Source organism: Lonchura striata, chromosome 3, assembly GCF_050655825.1.
Source record: "Lonchura striata isolate lonStrDom1 chromosome 3, ASM5065582v1, whole genome shotgun sequence".
In the NCBI taxonomy this organism is placed as follows: Eukaryota; Metazoa; Chordata; class Aves; order Passeriformes; family Estrildidae; genus Lonchura; species Lonchura striata.
Window position 1 is genome coordinate 89,736,809 of NC_140705.1, and position 16,842 is coordinate 89,753,650.

The 16,842-nt window shown below is 40.3% G+C and overlaps 1 protein-coding gene across 1 annotated transcript in view; it reads left to right on the forward strand.

Annotated features, from left to right (window-relative positions):
* Positions 1–16,514, forward strand: part of LOC116183374 (protocadherin Fat 4-like) — a 40,404-nt gene extending 23,890 nt beyond the window's left edge. Inside the window, exons 24-44 of the mRNA XM_031504283.3 lie at positions 71–208; positions 1,004–1,220; positions 1,837–1,995; positions 2,411–2,562; positions 3,650–3,818; positions 4,717–4,925; positions 6,307–6,486; positions 7,086–7,305; positions 7,657–7,793; positions 8,466–8,609; positions 9,726–9,970; positions 10,449–10,558; positions 11,280–11,414; positions 11,570–11,706; positions 11,877–12,074; positions 12,401–12,495; positions 13,448–13,603; positions 14,117–14,314; positions 14,862–14,984; positions 15,368–15,578; positions 16,038–16,514. Of these exons, the coding sequence (XP_031360143.3) occupies positions 71–208; positions 1,004–1,220; positions 1,837–1,995; positions 2,411–2,562; positions 3,650–3,818; positions 4,717–4,925; positions 6,307–6,486; positions 7,086–7,305; positions 7,657–7,793; positions 8,466–8,609; positions 9,726–9,970; positions 10,449–10,558; positions 11,280–11,414; positions 11,570–11,706; positions 11,877–12,074; positions 12,401–12,495; positions 13,448–13,603; positions 14,117–14,314; positions 14,862–14,984; positions 15,368–15,578; positions 16,038–16,235 (3,531 nt within the window). The 3' untranslated portion in view covers positions 16,236–16,514. The remainder of the gene's footprint in view (positions 1–70; positions 209–1,003; positions 1,221–1,836; positions 1,996–2,410; positions 2,563–3,649; positions 3,819–4,716; positions 4,926–6,306; positions 6,487–7,085; positions 7,306–7,656; positions 7,794–8,465; positions 8,610–9,725; positions 9,971–10,448; positions 10,559–11,279; positions 11,415–11,569; positions 11,707–11,876; positions 12,075–12,400; positions 12,496–13,447; positions 13,604–14,116; positions 14,315–14,861; positions 14,985–15,367; positions 15,579–16,037) is intronic.
* The last annotated feature ends 328 nt before the right edge of the window (positions 16,515–16,842 follow it).

Genomic DNA, 16,842 nt, shown 5'->3' on the forward strand with positions numbered 1-16,842 from the left:
AAAATTGAACTGGCAGAGTAAATTTGTGTCAAAGTAATGCTGTTTTTAATGACAAGTTGTTCCTTCACAGGCCACTGATTCTGGCAAGCCACCACAATCTGCAAGCTCAGTTTTGAGCATCACTGTGGAAGATGTGAATGACAACCCACCAGTGTTCCCCCAAAAATCCTACTCTGTGACTGTGAGGGAGAATGAGCCTCCACATGTGGTATGTGGCACTAAGAATAAACAGCCTGTTCTGCACTTGCTTTCTCTCTGTGACCTTGGAAGGGGCAGTAACATCTCATGGCTGTGCATTGGTGAACATAATTTTTTAATTTGTGGGTCCTGTGGAATCACACAGCATGTTTGGTTTGTATGACAGGGGAGTACCTGTCCCACTGATTCCTCCTAAAGCTCTCACAAAGAGTGAGAGGAGCTCCCCCTTTCCCTCTTGTCCTCAGCAGTGATTCCACACCACACAGATTGAGTTTTCACTGGATCTATGGGCAACCTGTTTTAAAGATATTTAGTGCTGTAGGTGTTGTGCATATGTCTGGCATCCCTCTGTCCTTAAGCTTTTCTGTCTCAGAATCATGGAATGGTTTGGATTGGAAGGGACATTAAAGATCATCTTGTTCCAACCCCTCAGCCATGGGCAGGGATACCTTTCTCTAAGATCAGGTTGCTCAGAGCTCCATCCAGCCTGGTCTTGAACACTTCCAGGGATGGGGCATCACAATTTCCCTGGGCAGCTTCCCAGTGCATCCATTTCTGGCTCCTTTTCTGCCTTGCAGATGTGCCCTAATAGTTTACAGGAGTCAAGGGGAGAAGTACCACCTGACAATCTGTAACTGCTCTGCCACAAGCTGTGCCAGAATTCCAGCAATGCAATTTATCAACTAATGAGTAATTTAGTCAGTAAACACTCCGTGGGTCAATTTCAGTTCTGTGTGCATGTTTTGCCACTCTCTTTGTTCTGCTCTAAACCTTTTGTTGATGAATTTTTTTCCTTTTATTTTAGATTTTGAGTGCAGTAGCCACAGATGCAGATATAGGGTACAATGCCATCATTCATTACACCATAACTGGAGAGACAACTTCATTTCATGTTGGAGAATTTTCTGGAGATATTGCAACCCTTCAGCCTCTGGACTATGAAAGTCAATCTCAATATGTCTTGATTCTGAAAGCTTTCAATCCTGGAGAGCCACATCTCCAGGACACAGCAAACATTACAGGTAACTCTACTGCAGAAAATGAACCTTCATTAACCCTAGGGAATGTTTCAGCATGAGTAATTCTGAGGCATAAACCAATACTAATGCAGTCTGCTAGAGTAAATTATCAGAAATTATGGTGTAATCTTTTCACTATAGCCAAATGAAATTTTTCTTTAAAAAATCTGCCATGTCAAAAGTGAGGATATTTCACACATTACTGACATTACTTCCTTCAATATATTCACAATTTTTTTTTCTGTTTTCTGAGAACCTATTGACATTTTGATTGGAAGTGTTTCCAGAAACATAATTTAGGTTTTTTTCTGCTTGTATACAGAAGGGCAGTTTCTAGGGTGATAAACAGTGTTGATGGTAATTTTTAGTCTCGTTAAAATAACAGGGCTTGATTGCTGGCTTTTTTTCTTTACCAAAAAAAAAAACCAAAAAACAAACAAAAAAAACCCCCACTAAAATTTCTGAGAAGTTGGTATTCTAGCTTATGGCCAGCCCTACTTTTGATCAGTATGATTGGATAGAGTCTCATTCAGAGGAGCTGTTTTGGTTTATATTAGCTTAAAAAAACAACCTGTAACCATTTAGGTTAAACTCACCAAATGTGATGATTCTTTCTCAGTTACTGTGGAAGATGTCAATGAAGAAGGACCCACGTTTGACCAGTCCTCATATTACAAGGTCCTCTTAGACAGCTCTACAGCTGGCAGCCTGGTAGTAGACATCAATGCAAGAGATGAAGGCAAGGGTTATGATGAAGGCATTTTCTACAATATTTCAGGTATGTTAGGAAAAAATCTTAAGGTTGTTTATTACTGGGATACTTGACACTGCTAAAGCAAGCTGCATGACACCAGGATGAGACAAAATGGTCAAAAGTTGACGTGGCAGGTTCTGACTGGATAGAAGGGGTAAAAAATCCTCTGTGAAGATCAGTCATTAATGGAAGAGATTGCCCAGAGAGACTGTCCTTGGACATTCTCACCTGGTGGATCAAAGCCTTGAACAGCCTGTGCTGAATTCACTCCTGGCCACATTTTGAGCCAAAAGGTTGGACTAGAGGGGGTGTCTTGCTCCAAGTCACACGTACAGATTAGGATTCCAACCTATGTCTCTTCACTCCTGGGCATACACTTCAGTTAATTGTCTCTGCTGGTTACAGGGAACATCTCTAATGCTTCTTTTTCTGTTTTCAGGTGGAAACTCAGAAGGCCTCTTTAGTCTTTCCAGTACCACGGGAGAGCTCAGGTTAACAAGAGACTTATCCAAACAAACTGTTCCCCTGTATTACTCCTTGAACATCACCGCTACGGATTCGGGTCTGCCACCTCTTTCAACCTCTGTAAAGGTACTAAAATTTCTGCCTTGCACTCTGTTTACTGCACAGTTAATTCCCCATATTGTTTTATTCTAAACTGAGCACAGCTACAGCAGGAAAGGGATATTAGGCAAAACTATGCAAACCAGGAATCAGAATGTCAGAGATTTATTTCTGTTTCAGGCTACAAGATAAGAGTTACCAAGTTATGCTGCCCTAGCAATTGCTGGCACAGCACCCAAAATGGTTGTGATCATTCCATTTCAGAAAAGACAGACAGAAGCTTGAGGCTTTGAGGGAGGAGGATTAGAGCAGTAGAGACTTCTGTGCAAGGTCAAAGAGTGAGACAGCCAGAAAGGATGTAATGGAAGTATGTGATAAATAAACAGGAGATGGCAAATAGTGTTTCTGTTTATTTTCGCATAATGTAAAAAAAATAATTTCTAGATTGAAGAGTGAGAAATGTAAATATGATTTTAAAAATTACTTTTACACAGTGCTTATAACTTGCTGGTGATCTTTTGCCACTCAATATCACAGCAGAATTAAAAAAAAAAAAAAAAAAACTAGAAATCTGTATGGATAAAGATGTAGAAAATTACCTTCAAAAACCTTAAAATGTAGATTTACAAGCCATCATTCTTCAGAGGACTGGACAGCAGCTCTCTGGCAACAGAAATAAACTATTTTTGTGAAGCAGTAGCATTTTTTATTTACCACCTATCACCTTTTGTTCTTAATCTATAAATCAGTTACAATAGTCTTAAAATACTGTACATGCAAACTCTGCTCTGGTTACACCCTCTCCAGTGGAAGGCTGGAGATGAGTGCATCTCTCTGAGACCTGCTTAGTTGGACAAGTCCTTTGAAATGTGCTGTATGTGAGGAACTGGAACTCTGTATTTAGCAAAGCACCCAGGCGAACCTAAACTGATGAGGCTTCTGGTGTTCCCCCCAATATTTGCTGCTTTCAGGGCAATGTCAAACAGAGCACACAGCAATCCCAGGCTTCTCCTCACTGGCCAGGGCCTGGACTTGTGCTGTCTCACACCTCAGTAGGAAAGTTTGTGCTAAAGCCGCAAACATCACCCCCATGGCCACGTCCTTTTCTCTGCAGGTGTCAGTCATAATTGCTCCCATGGATGTGTCCTTCCCAGTGTTCCTGGAAGAAGCCTATCACCCTGCCCCTCTGTCAGAGAAGAGCCCCACAGATACGTTTGTTGTTGAGGTTAGAGCCTTGTACAAGCTCCCTGTGAACTACAGCATCGCCTCTGGAGATGAGAAGGGTGAGCCCTGGATGTGGGATAACGGGAAGAGCATGGAGCGTTGGGGTTGTTTCTTCTCTTCTGCCTTCTGCTCTTACCTCAGTTCCACAGCCATTAACACCTTCATTTCCCTGGATGGGAATGAAGCCAGTGCACCAGTTTGAGGTGGATCAGGTGTGGGCACGTGACTGAATTTCTGTCAGAGCAGCCCAAGGCACTTGATCCAGGGCTGGCTTCACCAGCTATGTGCTGTGTCTGATGCAGGAAGATCAGGCTGTACCTGGTCAGGCATAAAGTTACACTGGCTGGACAAAAAATAACAAATAGCACAAAAACTGCTAGTAGAAAAACAAACTCAACTATGTTTTCCTACAAATGTGAGTGCCTAGAGTGAGTCTGCATGTGATCAAGTGCATCAGTGCTTTGTCACATGGTTTTTTCCTAAATATAGAGCTGATTTTAATCTATCATCAAACAGCCAATTTGTACTTTAGTTTTGTAAAGTGTTTTGTATGAAGTTGTGATCTTGAAGGTAGTTGCAAAATTCCTCATCTTCATTTAGAACAGGACTTATTAGAAAATAGTAAAAATTTCTGAAAGAGGGACAAATAATCTCTGACTGTTTCAGAGGAATGAAAATACCTGATGGAGAGTGGTGGATTGAATTTTCTCCCTTTTGGTTCCCATCTGATCTTCTGAATTATTTATTTTTGTTAATTACAGCCCTGGATATATCTGACATTCTTGTCAACCTTGTAAAAGCATTGAATTTAATTTTGTTCTTTAAAGAATACTGTAACACACAATATTAATATAAATAATGAGTAATTTTCCCTGGAGGATTCATATCTTCAGTTTCAACTAAAAATAATTTCTGGGGTTTTGTTTTGGGATTTTTTTTTTTTTTTTTTTTTAACAGGATATTTCATTATCCATTCGTCCAGTGGTATTGTAAGAACACATAAGAATCTAGAACTGGAAGATTTTCCAGTAAATTTCAAGGTGCGAGCAACAGACTCATCTAATGCTGTCATATTTAATGAAGTGGAAGTGAAGGTGGAAGTCATCGATGAAAACAATTTCCCACCAGTTTTTCCATCTTCTCTACTGGAAGAGAGACTGCCAGAGGTAAGAAAATGTCATCCAAACTGAATCACAAAAATAAGTCTTCAACATAATAATAATCAGAATAATGTTTTGTTGAGTATGCAAGTAGATCTTCTGGAACTGGGCAGATTTCCTGTCCTATCATACTGCATGGTATTGTGAAGTTTATTTCAATCCCAATGCACAACAAGAATGATCTAGAAGTGAGGACTTATTGAAGGAAAAGTGAATATTTTCTAATAGGGAGCTCCATGAAGGAAGCCACTCCACTTTGAATATTTTACATAGAGACTATTTAGGTGCATTTGAAATCTATTGGATGTGCTGGGCACCCCATAGGCTCTTACTCAGCCTTTTGTACAGGACCTTCATACAGGGAAGTAACAGGGCAAAGTCTCTAATTTAACAATATTTCTCCTCTTGCTCATGTACAATCTGTTGTGATTTTGTTGGCACAAGTGATCAGCAGCAGAGAACAAGCCAGATTTCACTGAGATTTTCAGACACTGTGGTTCTCTATAGAAGAAGCCACAGCATTTAAATATGCAAAAGCATCTTGCTCAACATTTCACTCTTCAGTTTTTAAGCAACATTTTTCACACTTTAATCTGCTGGTTACTTTTTTTTTTTTAATTATTTTTTAAAGAAGCACATTGCTCATGTTAATATTTTATAGAGCACATACCTTGCCTTTGAGATCCCTAGCTGATGCACACATATTGTCTTTAGCAGCCGCAACAGATTTAAAGTCTAGTCCATTTCTACAACTGAATTAAATATAGGTTCAAATTATAATTTTAATGTTCCCAGTGAGTTTAATGGAGAAGAACTAGACTCACACTTCACACTTCCAACCTTAAAAAATTAATTTCCATGTGAAATGTTTACACAGTGGGAGTTGTTGCATGCCCTGTTGGATCACATGACTTCAGATCAGGTCTCAAATGGCCCTGCAAGTGAAACACTGATACCTTCTGTCAATTTTGGTGCAAATAACATTGTTAAAGCGGAAAAATTAAATTATTTATTTTGATAATTATTAGCCAAATAGTGTTCAGAAGAAACATGATTTTGGAGTTGAGAACACACATTGAGTTTCATAGGAGAAGAGGCTGTAAAACAGAAATAACAGCAAGTCAGATACTCGAGGTTAACATTTGGGCTATTTGAAATAATATTTCTTTCTGAAAATTGCAGCTATAGGTAGAGACATGGAGGGAGGAAAACAGTTTTTCTGTAAATTACAGAAAGCATGAGACTCACTGTGCTGAACGAGTAGTATAATTTTGATTTTAAAATGTCTATACTACTGTTAAGTGGATGCAATACCTGTTACTTTCACATAATTCAAGCAATTTCAGCAAAGCAGTTCCTGAGACCCTCAATCTTTATTCCTCCACAGCATTCCCCTGCTACTCAGATTGTGCAGCTGAAAGCTCAGGACAATGACACAGGCAGAAACGGTTTCCTGACATATGGCATTCTCAATGGACACAGACTGAAATTCAGGATAAATGAAACCACTGGAATCCTTTACTCCACTGCCCCCTTTGATTATGAAGAAGAACCCACAGAGTATCAGGTTGCCTTTAGATTTTTAAAATCTTCTTTATTCAGAATTCTTTCTCTTGCAAAACAGGTGACACTTGTGCTTTTGTTTAGCTTGATAATGCTTGACCATTTTCTGTGCTGGTTTAGAATAGGAGCATCTCAAGGTATGAGGCATTATTAAAACAAGCCACTGCCTTTTGACTAGAATGAAATTCAAGCACAGCTCGTTGTTCACCTGCCCTGAAAACACTTCAGCACATGAATAACTAATTTCACAATGACAGCTCATGTATTCAGCACTGTCTATTGCTTGAACATGTGCTACACTGAGATCTTGCAGATACGATTCTCAGTTAATCTTCTTTTTGTTGTTACCACTGCTGGATATTTTTTATGGACTTATTTTGCTTCAAGCAAAAATATTGGTGAATTTGTTGGTTCTAAATAGAAAGACTTCTTTATTCACCCAAATATTCCTTAAGTTTTCAATAATAATTTTGAGGTGAATTCAGAGCTGGACTTTACATTTCTAAGAACATTTCAAATTTTAAATTCAGCAAGATTTTTTAAATCCTTATGCAAGAACCTCTTTGTATGACTTCTCACTACCAATAACTGTGTAACTTACAGGTTGTGGTGTATGCTGAAGATGATGGAATCCCTGAGAAGAAGAGGGGTTACTGCACAGTTGTGATAAAGATCACCGATATTAATGACTGGCCACCTGTGTTTGATCCAGTGTCTGACTTCAGTGTCCATGAAAATGTGCCTGTGGGATTCATAGTTGGAAAAATCACTGCATCAGACAGAGACACAGGAGACAATGCCTTTGTTCTGTATAACCTCACAGGTAACAAGCAATTCTGCCACTGCACTGGCACTTTGTTGTCTATACAATTATGAGCATAATTAGTATTACCCATGTTATTTCCTAGCCTCTCTTCACCAAAGCCAAGAACATTCACTTTCACCTGGTTTGGAATGTTAATAATGCATGCTCATACAATTTTCAAACCTTGGCTCACGTTTCAAATGCCCATCCACTCAAAATATTTCTGCTCTTCTTCTGCATTATCCATATACTACTTTAAAAATTATTTTGATGAGTTCAGGGCACAAGTAAATGTATAATTTAAGAGTGTAGTTAATTACGTGTTGCTAAGATGTATTAATTGATGATGCTTGTTTAAATCTGTCTCAGGTGAGGGAGAAAATGTATTTGAAATAGATCAAATACAGGGCATCATTAAAATAAGGAACTCTCCAGACTATGAAACCATGAATAAATACAACCTTACAGTGACTGCAATCAACAATAAATCGGCCCCTTTCTACCAGGTAAGAGACCATTACTGTAATGAACAGCAACACCTCAGAGTGGATTTTGAACTGCTGGGAGGGAGATCTATCCCAGCCATTTATTGTGTAGAATAAATGAATCACCTCATTGTGTTTAGAGTCAGGCTTCTACTGCCTTTAACCACATTGAGTAGTAGTATACTTTAAATATGTGAAATATTTCAAAATTATGCATGGTAGGCTTCAACCCTGAATTGTTTGCTGACTGACCTGCGCTGGGGAACTGGAGTTTGTCTCCTGCTGTTAGAATTGTAAGTGATGTAATGAGTTTTTGTGGGAAAAGTAGTATTTTCAGCAGATTGTTCTAATTCTGCTGTATTTCTTTTATTTGAAAAGTTATTCGACACTTCTTTCACAGAATCAGAACATGTGTGGTTTCCTTAACTGCATGGAGGCCAGGCTGGTCTCCTAAACATATCCTGTTCTTACTCATTCAGACACCTTTCAAGAACTGAAATTCTTGCCTCTCCTGTTAAACTTCTGTAGTGATCTCTGATGCTGAATGCACACAATTAAACCCAGACAATATTTTACTGCAGCATTTTCATAGCCTGGTTTATAATTCCTGTTGCATGTGCAAGTAAGGAAGAAACAATGCTAAAGAAGAGTTTCTAAATACTCTGAGATGCATGGCACCATTTTGTTTTCTAGGCAGCCACCCATGTCAGCATTGCAGTGATTGATGTGAATGATAATGCCCCGGTGTTTGTCCAGAGCTCCTATTCTGCTTCCATAAACATGGTGAATCCCGTGGGTACTCCTGTCCTCACCGTGAGCGCCACTGACCGTGACCAGGTGATTTCTCCTGTGGCCCTGAGCCTGCTCTGGGCTGCAACACAAGCACATCCTGCTCCATTCTCCAGGCATGCGGCACCAAACGTAGCAGGAAGTGAATCTGGCTTAACTACCAGCTCTGAGAACTGGAAATTAGGAGTTTTGCTGGCTCTGCCTTGATACGACATACTCCCTAGCTCTGGGCGTGTTTCCTCAGCTGTAGTTCCTTTAATTTTTCCTTTTACTACACAGAGCTGCATGCACCAGTGCTTCAGAAGTATACAGGGACTGAAGCAATTTAGTGTCTCTGAAGTTATTTGAACTTTTGAGGTAGAAGAATCTGTAAAAACTAAACATCATATAGCTGCTTTGAGTAGGGAAATGTCTGCTTGCCAAACTCCTCTGAAGTGTGGCACCCCAGCTGACTCTCTGTCCCCATTTTTAAATGTAATTTTGTTTGATACATCTGTGCTGCACCCATCAAATAGGATCCAGGCACTGGCAGGGATATCCAGTAGTCAACCACATCACCATGACAACATCACTAGTAATTATATAATTTACAAGATTAAACATCTCTAAGTGACAACAAAATAGGTGTAGCAGGTGCCTTCCTATTTCTTCATGCATAATTTTGGTTGGAATAGCTGCAGCTGTGGTACATTGCTGCAAATCATCTAACAGCCCTTTTTTAATCAGCCTTTCCAATGATTTTGTATAAAAAGTGAAATTGACTCTGAAAACTGCTGAACTGTAGGAGATCTGCATTTGAGTCCCCAATGAAAATCCTCATTCAGCTGTGCAGACTGGCACTTGTCCTCCCTGTGCCACCCTCACTACTCAGACTGTCCCCCTCTACACATCTAGCTTATTTTCATTAGAGACTTTTTGCCATATTTTTACAGTGTAAATGACCAATGTATTTTGTATTTTCTTCTTTTGTGTTTTGTTTTTTTTTTTTTAAATTTGTACATGTCCTACCATAGCTTTCATTCTTAAAAAAAAAAAAAAAATCACTATTTTCAAAATCATTTCACTAGAGACATTTAGATGTTTTTTGGATCTCTTGTTTCAGTGTTTGTCCTCCCCTTCCAAACATACTTCCAGTTCTATGAAATTGTGTTCCTTTCATGCCAGGGGCAAAATGGTCTCATTGAGTATTACATCCTCCCGGATCCCACCGTGAGCCCATTCTTCCTGATAGAGGATTTGAGTGAGGGGAAGATAATTACACCTGGAAACCTGTCTAGATCTGGAGAGATGCATTTAACAGTGATGGCAAAAGACAAAGGTTCTCCTCCTTTAAATGGCACTGCTGTGGTTACTCTGAGTGTGTTTGACAACCGTCCATTCGTTCCTCGCCTCAACAAAAGTGAGATCAGGTAAGGCTTTCATAGTGAGTTAAATAACTGGGATGTGTTCACCAGGTGGTGCAAAACACAGTGAAGCTGAAGGTCCCTTTCATATTTTTCCATGCAGAAGAAAGGACATCAGTTTTGGGGTTGTTTTTAAGCAAAACATAGGAAATTCTGTTACACTTGGGGTTCTGTGAATGTGAGTTGAGGCATTACCTCTTATTTCTATACTTGCAGCTTTTATAGGCCAGACTCTGTCCCTTTTCTCTTGAACACTATAAAACATTTTTCTTTAGGTTTTACTCAAGGGTGACCCAAAATCTGGCTAGAAAACCAGGGTTTGCACTGCACTCTGAAAGTTGGGCAGATCTGGCAAACAACTGGGGGAAGGGGGCAAGATTTTCCACAGAGAACTCTCTTACAAAGAGTTACATTTTAAAGCCTGCCTGGGCAACTGCTGTAGGCATATTTAACATTATGATTTGTCATTTATTTCCTGCATCAGCATTTCTGTTTCGGAAAACACTGGAGTGGATTATTTAATTTATGATTTTGCTGTGGTTGAAACTTCAGGAAAACCAATTTATTACACTGTTGTATCTGGCAATGAAAGAGGTGAGTACCAGCCCCCTTATGAGTTAAAATAGCCAGGAGAACATCATAACCTGTCTTTTGCATGGCAGGTGCTGCTGTGCATAAATGAGGAAATAGAGAGCATGAATAGAACTTTTTTTTAAAACAGGACTACACAGAGAGTTTTTTTTCAGGGCTTTTCAGCATTGACATTGCTGATCTTTGGCTCTATGAAGGGTGGTAACTTGCTAAGAAATGGTTTATTTTAATCTTAAACTATAAGATAAGGATAATTTACAGACTGGGGAGCCAAAATAGAAAGTGGTGTTAACAAGCAGCTTCCTCCCTGCCAATTACTTTCAGTCCATCATTTCCTTGCATTTATGTTAAGGCATCTGCACTCTTGCAGCTGTGCCTAGGTTCCATTTGGCCCACAACACAGGAAGTACATAGCTGAGAGAAAAGTTGGAAATGCATGAAAAACGGATCTGTGCAAGGAGCTGCAATTCTCCTTATTTGTGAAATCATGTGAATTTCTTTTTCACATTCACTTTTCCTTTGCATGTTTAAGAGCTGTTTGGTGCGGGGTAGGAGCCCAGCTGTGATGATGCCTTTGCTTCCTGGCCAGTGGAAGTGTTGAATTTCACATTGTTCAGAGCAGAGGACTCACGGAAACATCCCAAGGGCAGCTAAGACACAGAGCTAGGAGGATACAAGTGAAATGGCATCTGTCACAGCAGAAGTGTGTGTTTTGTCCTTTCAGGTCACTTTAGACTGGATACTGAAAGTGGTGAGCTGAGAACAGCAGTTAATTTGGACTATGAGGAAGTTTCTCAGTATGTGATTTTAATTCAAGCAAACAAAAGAGTCTCCTCTGCTGCAGAATTCCAGCGTTCAGGTAACCTCTTGCTTTGAATGACATTCCAGGGGAGCAGTGGACACGTGGTTTTTATTTGCAATCCATAGAGGAGTTGTGATTCTCTTTTACTTGTAAAGTTTGATGTGAAAGGTGAAAAGCTGATGGTCCAGGTTGTTCCCTCGTGTTGTTCCCAGGCCTGTTTGCTGAGAACGCGGCCATGCTTACAATCTCTGTGCAGGATGTGAACGAAGAGCCCGTGTTCTCCAGCCATTCTTACTCTGCTCGCATTCCCAGCTCTGTGCCCTACAAATACCCTGTCATTACAGTCCAGGTAGAGTATTTCCTGTGCTCTTCACAAGGACAGAAACCCTGGGATAAAGCTGGGTTTCTTTCACTGCATTAAAGGAGCCTTAAATCTGCTCCTGAGAGCTGAGTTTGCTGCTTGAAGAACAACGTGCAGCCCAAAAGCCACACGCTGAGTGTCACTTTTTTTAAACCCAGGCCACAGATCCAGACTCAGGAGACAATGGACACCTGCTGTACAGCTTAGTGAGAGGTCAAACCAACGAATTTGACATCAATGAAAACACAGGGCAGATTTTTACAGTTTCTGTAGCAGGAAAAGCTGGAACATTTTATCTGGAAGTCCAAGCTGCCGACCAAGGCACAAGAAGACTCACAGCCTGGACAACAGTCAATGTAAGGAAGATTTTTATGTATAATCCTGATTTACTTCCATGTCAAAATTGTAAACAAGAAGGGCTAATTTTGGTAATGGCAAAACTACAAAATTACTTAGCTCTGTCAAAAGGGCTATCATATATATGAGTATTTATATACTAGAATTAAGAGGTTGCCATTTTCATTGACATATAAAAATATGTTGGCACAAAAACTGACTTTTGGAGGACAATTATGTTGTATCAGAGGGTTTTTGTTATTGTTGTTTGTTTGAGGTTTTTTTTTTATCAATCCATGAGAGGTACAAATGCTCTAGAAAAATCTTATCTGTGATTCTTTATTAGGTAACTGTTGATTCCAGCTCCAGTAGCAACATTGTGATGCTGGTGCTTAATCAGAAGATCAATGTTGTGGAAAGAAAGAGTGTTGAAGTACAAAGGTATTTTTGAAACTGTGATGCTTATTTTGGTATAATACTTAATGATAAATTCAGAGTCCCTTTGGGATAGGAGTCTGACAGGCTACAGACAGTGCTCAGGAAAAACCAGGCCTTCAATTTGACATAGCTCAGAATAATTTGAGTGAATTCACAGGAATCCAGCAATTTTTGCCTTGTAAGTTTTTAGCCTGAAGCTGACAAATCTCCCAGAGGTCATTGGATAGACAATTTCATGTGGTCTCTTCCCACCTCAATGTTTGTGTCATTTTTAACAGCCTAGGATTAACCTTTTCATGGATAGCAGGATAAACACATGGAGACATAGGGCAGACACCACAAACCAAATGCACCATTAAATTAAAACCATAATTGGGCCTTTTGGGCATGTTAACAAAGATGGAAGATCTTTTATTTGGCTACCCATAAACATATATTTACTTTGGAAAGATTGAGTCCTGTGCTTATGAAGGGAAATCACTCTGAAGGTGGGAAAAATGAGTTTGTGATGATGCTATTATGGACCAGTTCTTGTTGGTAAAAATGAAATGGAAATCTTCCTTGGAAGCATCTGTGCTGACTGCTACCAGAAGGATGGATTAAATGGGCCACTGGTCCCATCCACCATGAAATCTCTGGAAGAAGAGGAGAAAACAATGAGGATTATGAGACTAAATTTCCTTCCTCCCCACCTTTACTGTTTATAGTAATCTATAGATATTTTTTCCCTCTGCTACTCAATCACTCTACAATTTTGGACAAGTAGCTTAATTCCTCTGCTGATGATAATCCTGCATTTCTACATGCTTCAATCAAAATACCTGCCAAGGTATTTTTATTAGTATCAATTAATATCTGCCAAGTGTTGCATTAAATACTACTTTATTTAATTTCCAGAGTAAAAGAATCTGTCATTGCTCAGTTAATTAAAAATGTTTTCTTCATATGATGTCAGGGTCCTGGAAGACAAACTTGGGTGGAATGTATACGTGCTTAATATTTATTCCAAGGAGTCTGACAGAAATTCAAGGAGCAGCACTGATGAAACCCAAGTAGACATCATTGCTTTTGATGAGGACCACCAGGAAGTACCTGCAGAAGATGTAAAAAGGTCTGTATGGCACAGTCTGACTTCTGGGGGACAGAGCTCATGCAGATAGGATTTTTTTAGAATTCAGAAAGCTGACTCACTATTTACCAAAAGCTAATTTTCAGACTTTGCCAAAACCATGAGTAAGGCTGTTTAATTGTACAAAATAGATTTAAAAGTCAGTGTAAGAGAAAAAAAGCTGACAGAGAAAGAATATAATTAAAATATAAATTGACCTCAGAGTGGCAGAATGTTGATTAAAACCTCACACTTTAGGTATATTTTACATTACTTTGGTAATCTCTCAGTGATGTGGATCTAGTTCAAGGGTCCAAGCTCTGCAGCATTTTAGGTCACAAGCACCAGGGCTGGTTGCTGGAAAACAGAGCTTTTCCTGAAGGAAAGACACAACAAGTCCAAATCCTTGGAAAAGGTCTTGGCGGATCAGGGAGGGATATTCTGTATTTTCTTCACTACTCCTGCAGCCAAAAGGAAGGTGAGGTGCACATGCACATTTCCCCCTTCTATCCTCAGAAAACTGAGGGAGCAGCAGGCAGACCTTGAGCTGGGGCTGGAGGAGGTGTTCTCAGCACCTGTCAGCGCTGCCGTCGGGGAGGCTGCGGCGGCCCCAGCGTCCCCAGAGCTCGTGGCCACCATCGTGCTCGGGGCGCTGCTCGCCGGCACCTTCGTCGCCTTCCTGGCCTATGTTCTGCTGGATCTGAAAAGGAAGAGGTACAGACGGCTTGCCTTAACAATGTCATTCACCTTCACAGCTGATGGCTTCAATGAAGTGTCAACTCAAAAAATGTGCGTCTGATAAATTACCGGCTTTTGTAGGCAGCATTGCCCAAAATTTGTTATGTTGGATGCACCGCATTCAACTGAGAAGTGTTTCTTCTTGTGTTTGGCACACAGCAAAATCAGAAACAAATACCTCTGAAACAGAGAAATGTGGGCAGCAGAAACTTTAACTGTGAAGGGGGCACATGAATCTTTTCCAACCCCATAAATGATGAAATAATTTGCTGCTTAACTGCAATGGCAGCAGCGCCACATGGTAGAGGAAAACAATTTCCAGAAGGGAAGCAAACATTTACCCTGCTACCTTTATGGAAAGATAGGAAATACTCCAAACTAATCCCCAGAACAACACTGAAAATAAATGTTGTGTACTAAATTTATAACACAAATAATTCATCTTCTGTTTCTAAAACAACTGTAAAGCCAATCTTCAAAAAGGATGTATAATTGTTATTTTCTTTTAATGTATTATTTTCAGAAAGTATGGGAAACAGGATTTGATTAAGAAAGTTGAAATTATGGAGGGCATTGATAGCCCATGGGCAGATGACAAAAATGGAAGTCTGAAAAGCTTAGAGAAACCAGAGCACATGAATAATGGGTAAGTAGACTGCTGCAATCACAAATTTATAAAAATCTGCACATAAAGACCATGGTTCTAGTTTATTTTGGTACCATAGGATTTTCCTTGGATCTCCCACTAGGCTATAAGTCCATTTTTAAGGACTCTTGAAATGACAAGTTAAAAATCTCTACACTCGAAGGAAGTTAATACCTTTTAATCTTGTATCAAAGGCAAATTCCTACTTACTCTTTAGCAAATTGTTAATCCTAATGCAGAAAAGACCCTTCAGGATACAGGAAGCTCCTTAATTCCCCTGGGTAAAATCCCACTAATTTTGAGATCAGTGTACATGCTGCTTTGGGTTGTAGAGAGGCTGAGATTTTTGTCCATGGTGCTATGAATTCTCTGAACTCTCTTAGGAGAACTGAGATGATATCATTTGACAACCTGGAAGGCACCAGAGGAGATGATGCTGAAAAAGATGAAATTCAGGCCCCTGAAAAAGACAATTACCTGGAGACAGTACTGCTGGATTACAAGGGTGAAAGTGAGCAAAATGGAACACCTGAAAAAGCTCCTGAAAGTAGAAATGTGGAGGTCCAGCTCACTGCGAGATCCACAACAGAACAGGTAATGAGCATTTTGATTGCAAAGCATGGAGTGAAAGGTCTTTTATTGTTATTCATCCCATAACTCAAGGAATTATCAAAAAAGCAGATCTGATGGAACTAAAAAATAAAATTTTGTGAAGTAATCCCTGGGAATGTTCAAGACCAGGCTGGACAGGGTTTGGAGCAACCTGGTCCAAGCAAGGTGTCCCTGCCCATGGCAGGAAGTTGGGGCTGGACAATGTCTTAAGGTCCCTTCCACCCCAAACCATTCTATGATTCTATAAAAAAATCTTAAAGAGGAAGGGCTGTTTGTCCATGCCTAGAAGAAGGAGAAGGACTTTCATCCAGAAGTGACGACTCTCTTAATTATGATGTGAACAGTAAAGGGCTCACAATTTTATGATTTCTACCATTTATAATTCCTCCATACTCAACCGTTTGTAGCTTTCTGCCTCACCTGCATTACGCTTTTTTGCAGGATTCCTTTCCGACAGACACAAACCAGAAGCCAGCTCTTTCATTAACACCTCATCCCACATTGCCTGCCCCTGAGAAAGAACTGAAAGGAGTAAAATTTTCAGAGGTGGCAGTGATTTTGGACACAGAACCTGAAGATGATGAGCCTGGAGATGATGAGTCTGAAGACAATGAGTTTGGTGATGATCTATCTCTCTGATAAGAACACCCGATGAAGAAAATTTTTAGAAAAAGCACAATGAGACTCATTGGAACAGCTCATAATTAAATGAGCAATAAGAATATGGGAATGTTATCCAAATTTTAATTCTGCTGCTGTTTTAAGGATGGATAAGAAAGCCCACAAGTAATACGCGGGAAGGGCTGCAGTGCCGTGCTGCAGGGCTGTTTCCCCAGCAGCAGCGCTGGCTCACTGTGTATTTAATTTCGTCTGGCACGTGTCAAATGGGCAAGACAATAAACCCGATTCCAGAGGCGCTGCCTTGTCATTGCTTCAGCTCGTGTAATTTTGGGACATCAATTCTTTTGTTCTTTTGCGCAGAAGTGTCCTCCGCAGTGCCTGAAAACGAGAGTCTGTTTTCTAATTTTCCTGTTTTCCTCCTGTTTTTTGTTTGTTTTTTTCCTCTCTCCCCTTTTCCAGCGAGGCGGTGCCTTCCCCGCGGAGCCGGGAGCAGCCCCGAGGGAACGGCTTTTCCCGGGCACGGGAGCGGAGGCTCCCGGCGCCGCCGTCCCGCTCTCTCCGCCCCCCGCCGGGAGGAAGGGCGGGGCAGGGCTCGCCTTCCTCCTCCTCCTCCTCCTCCTCCTCC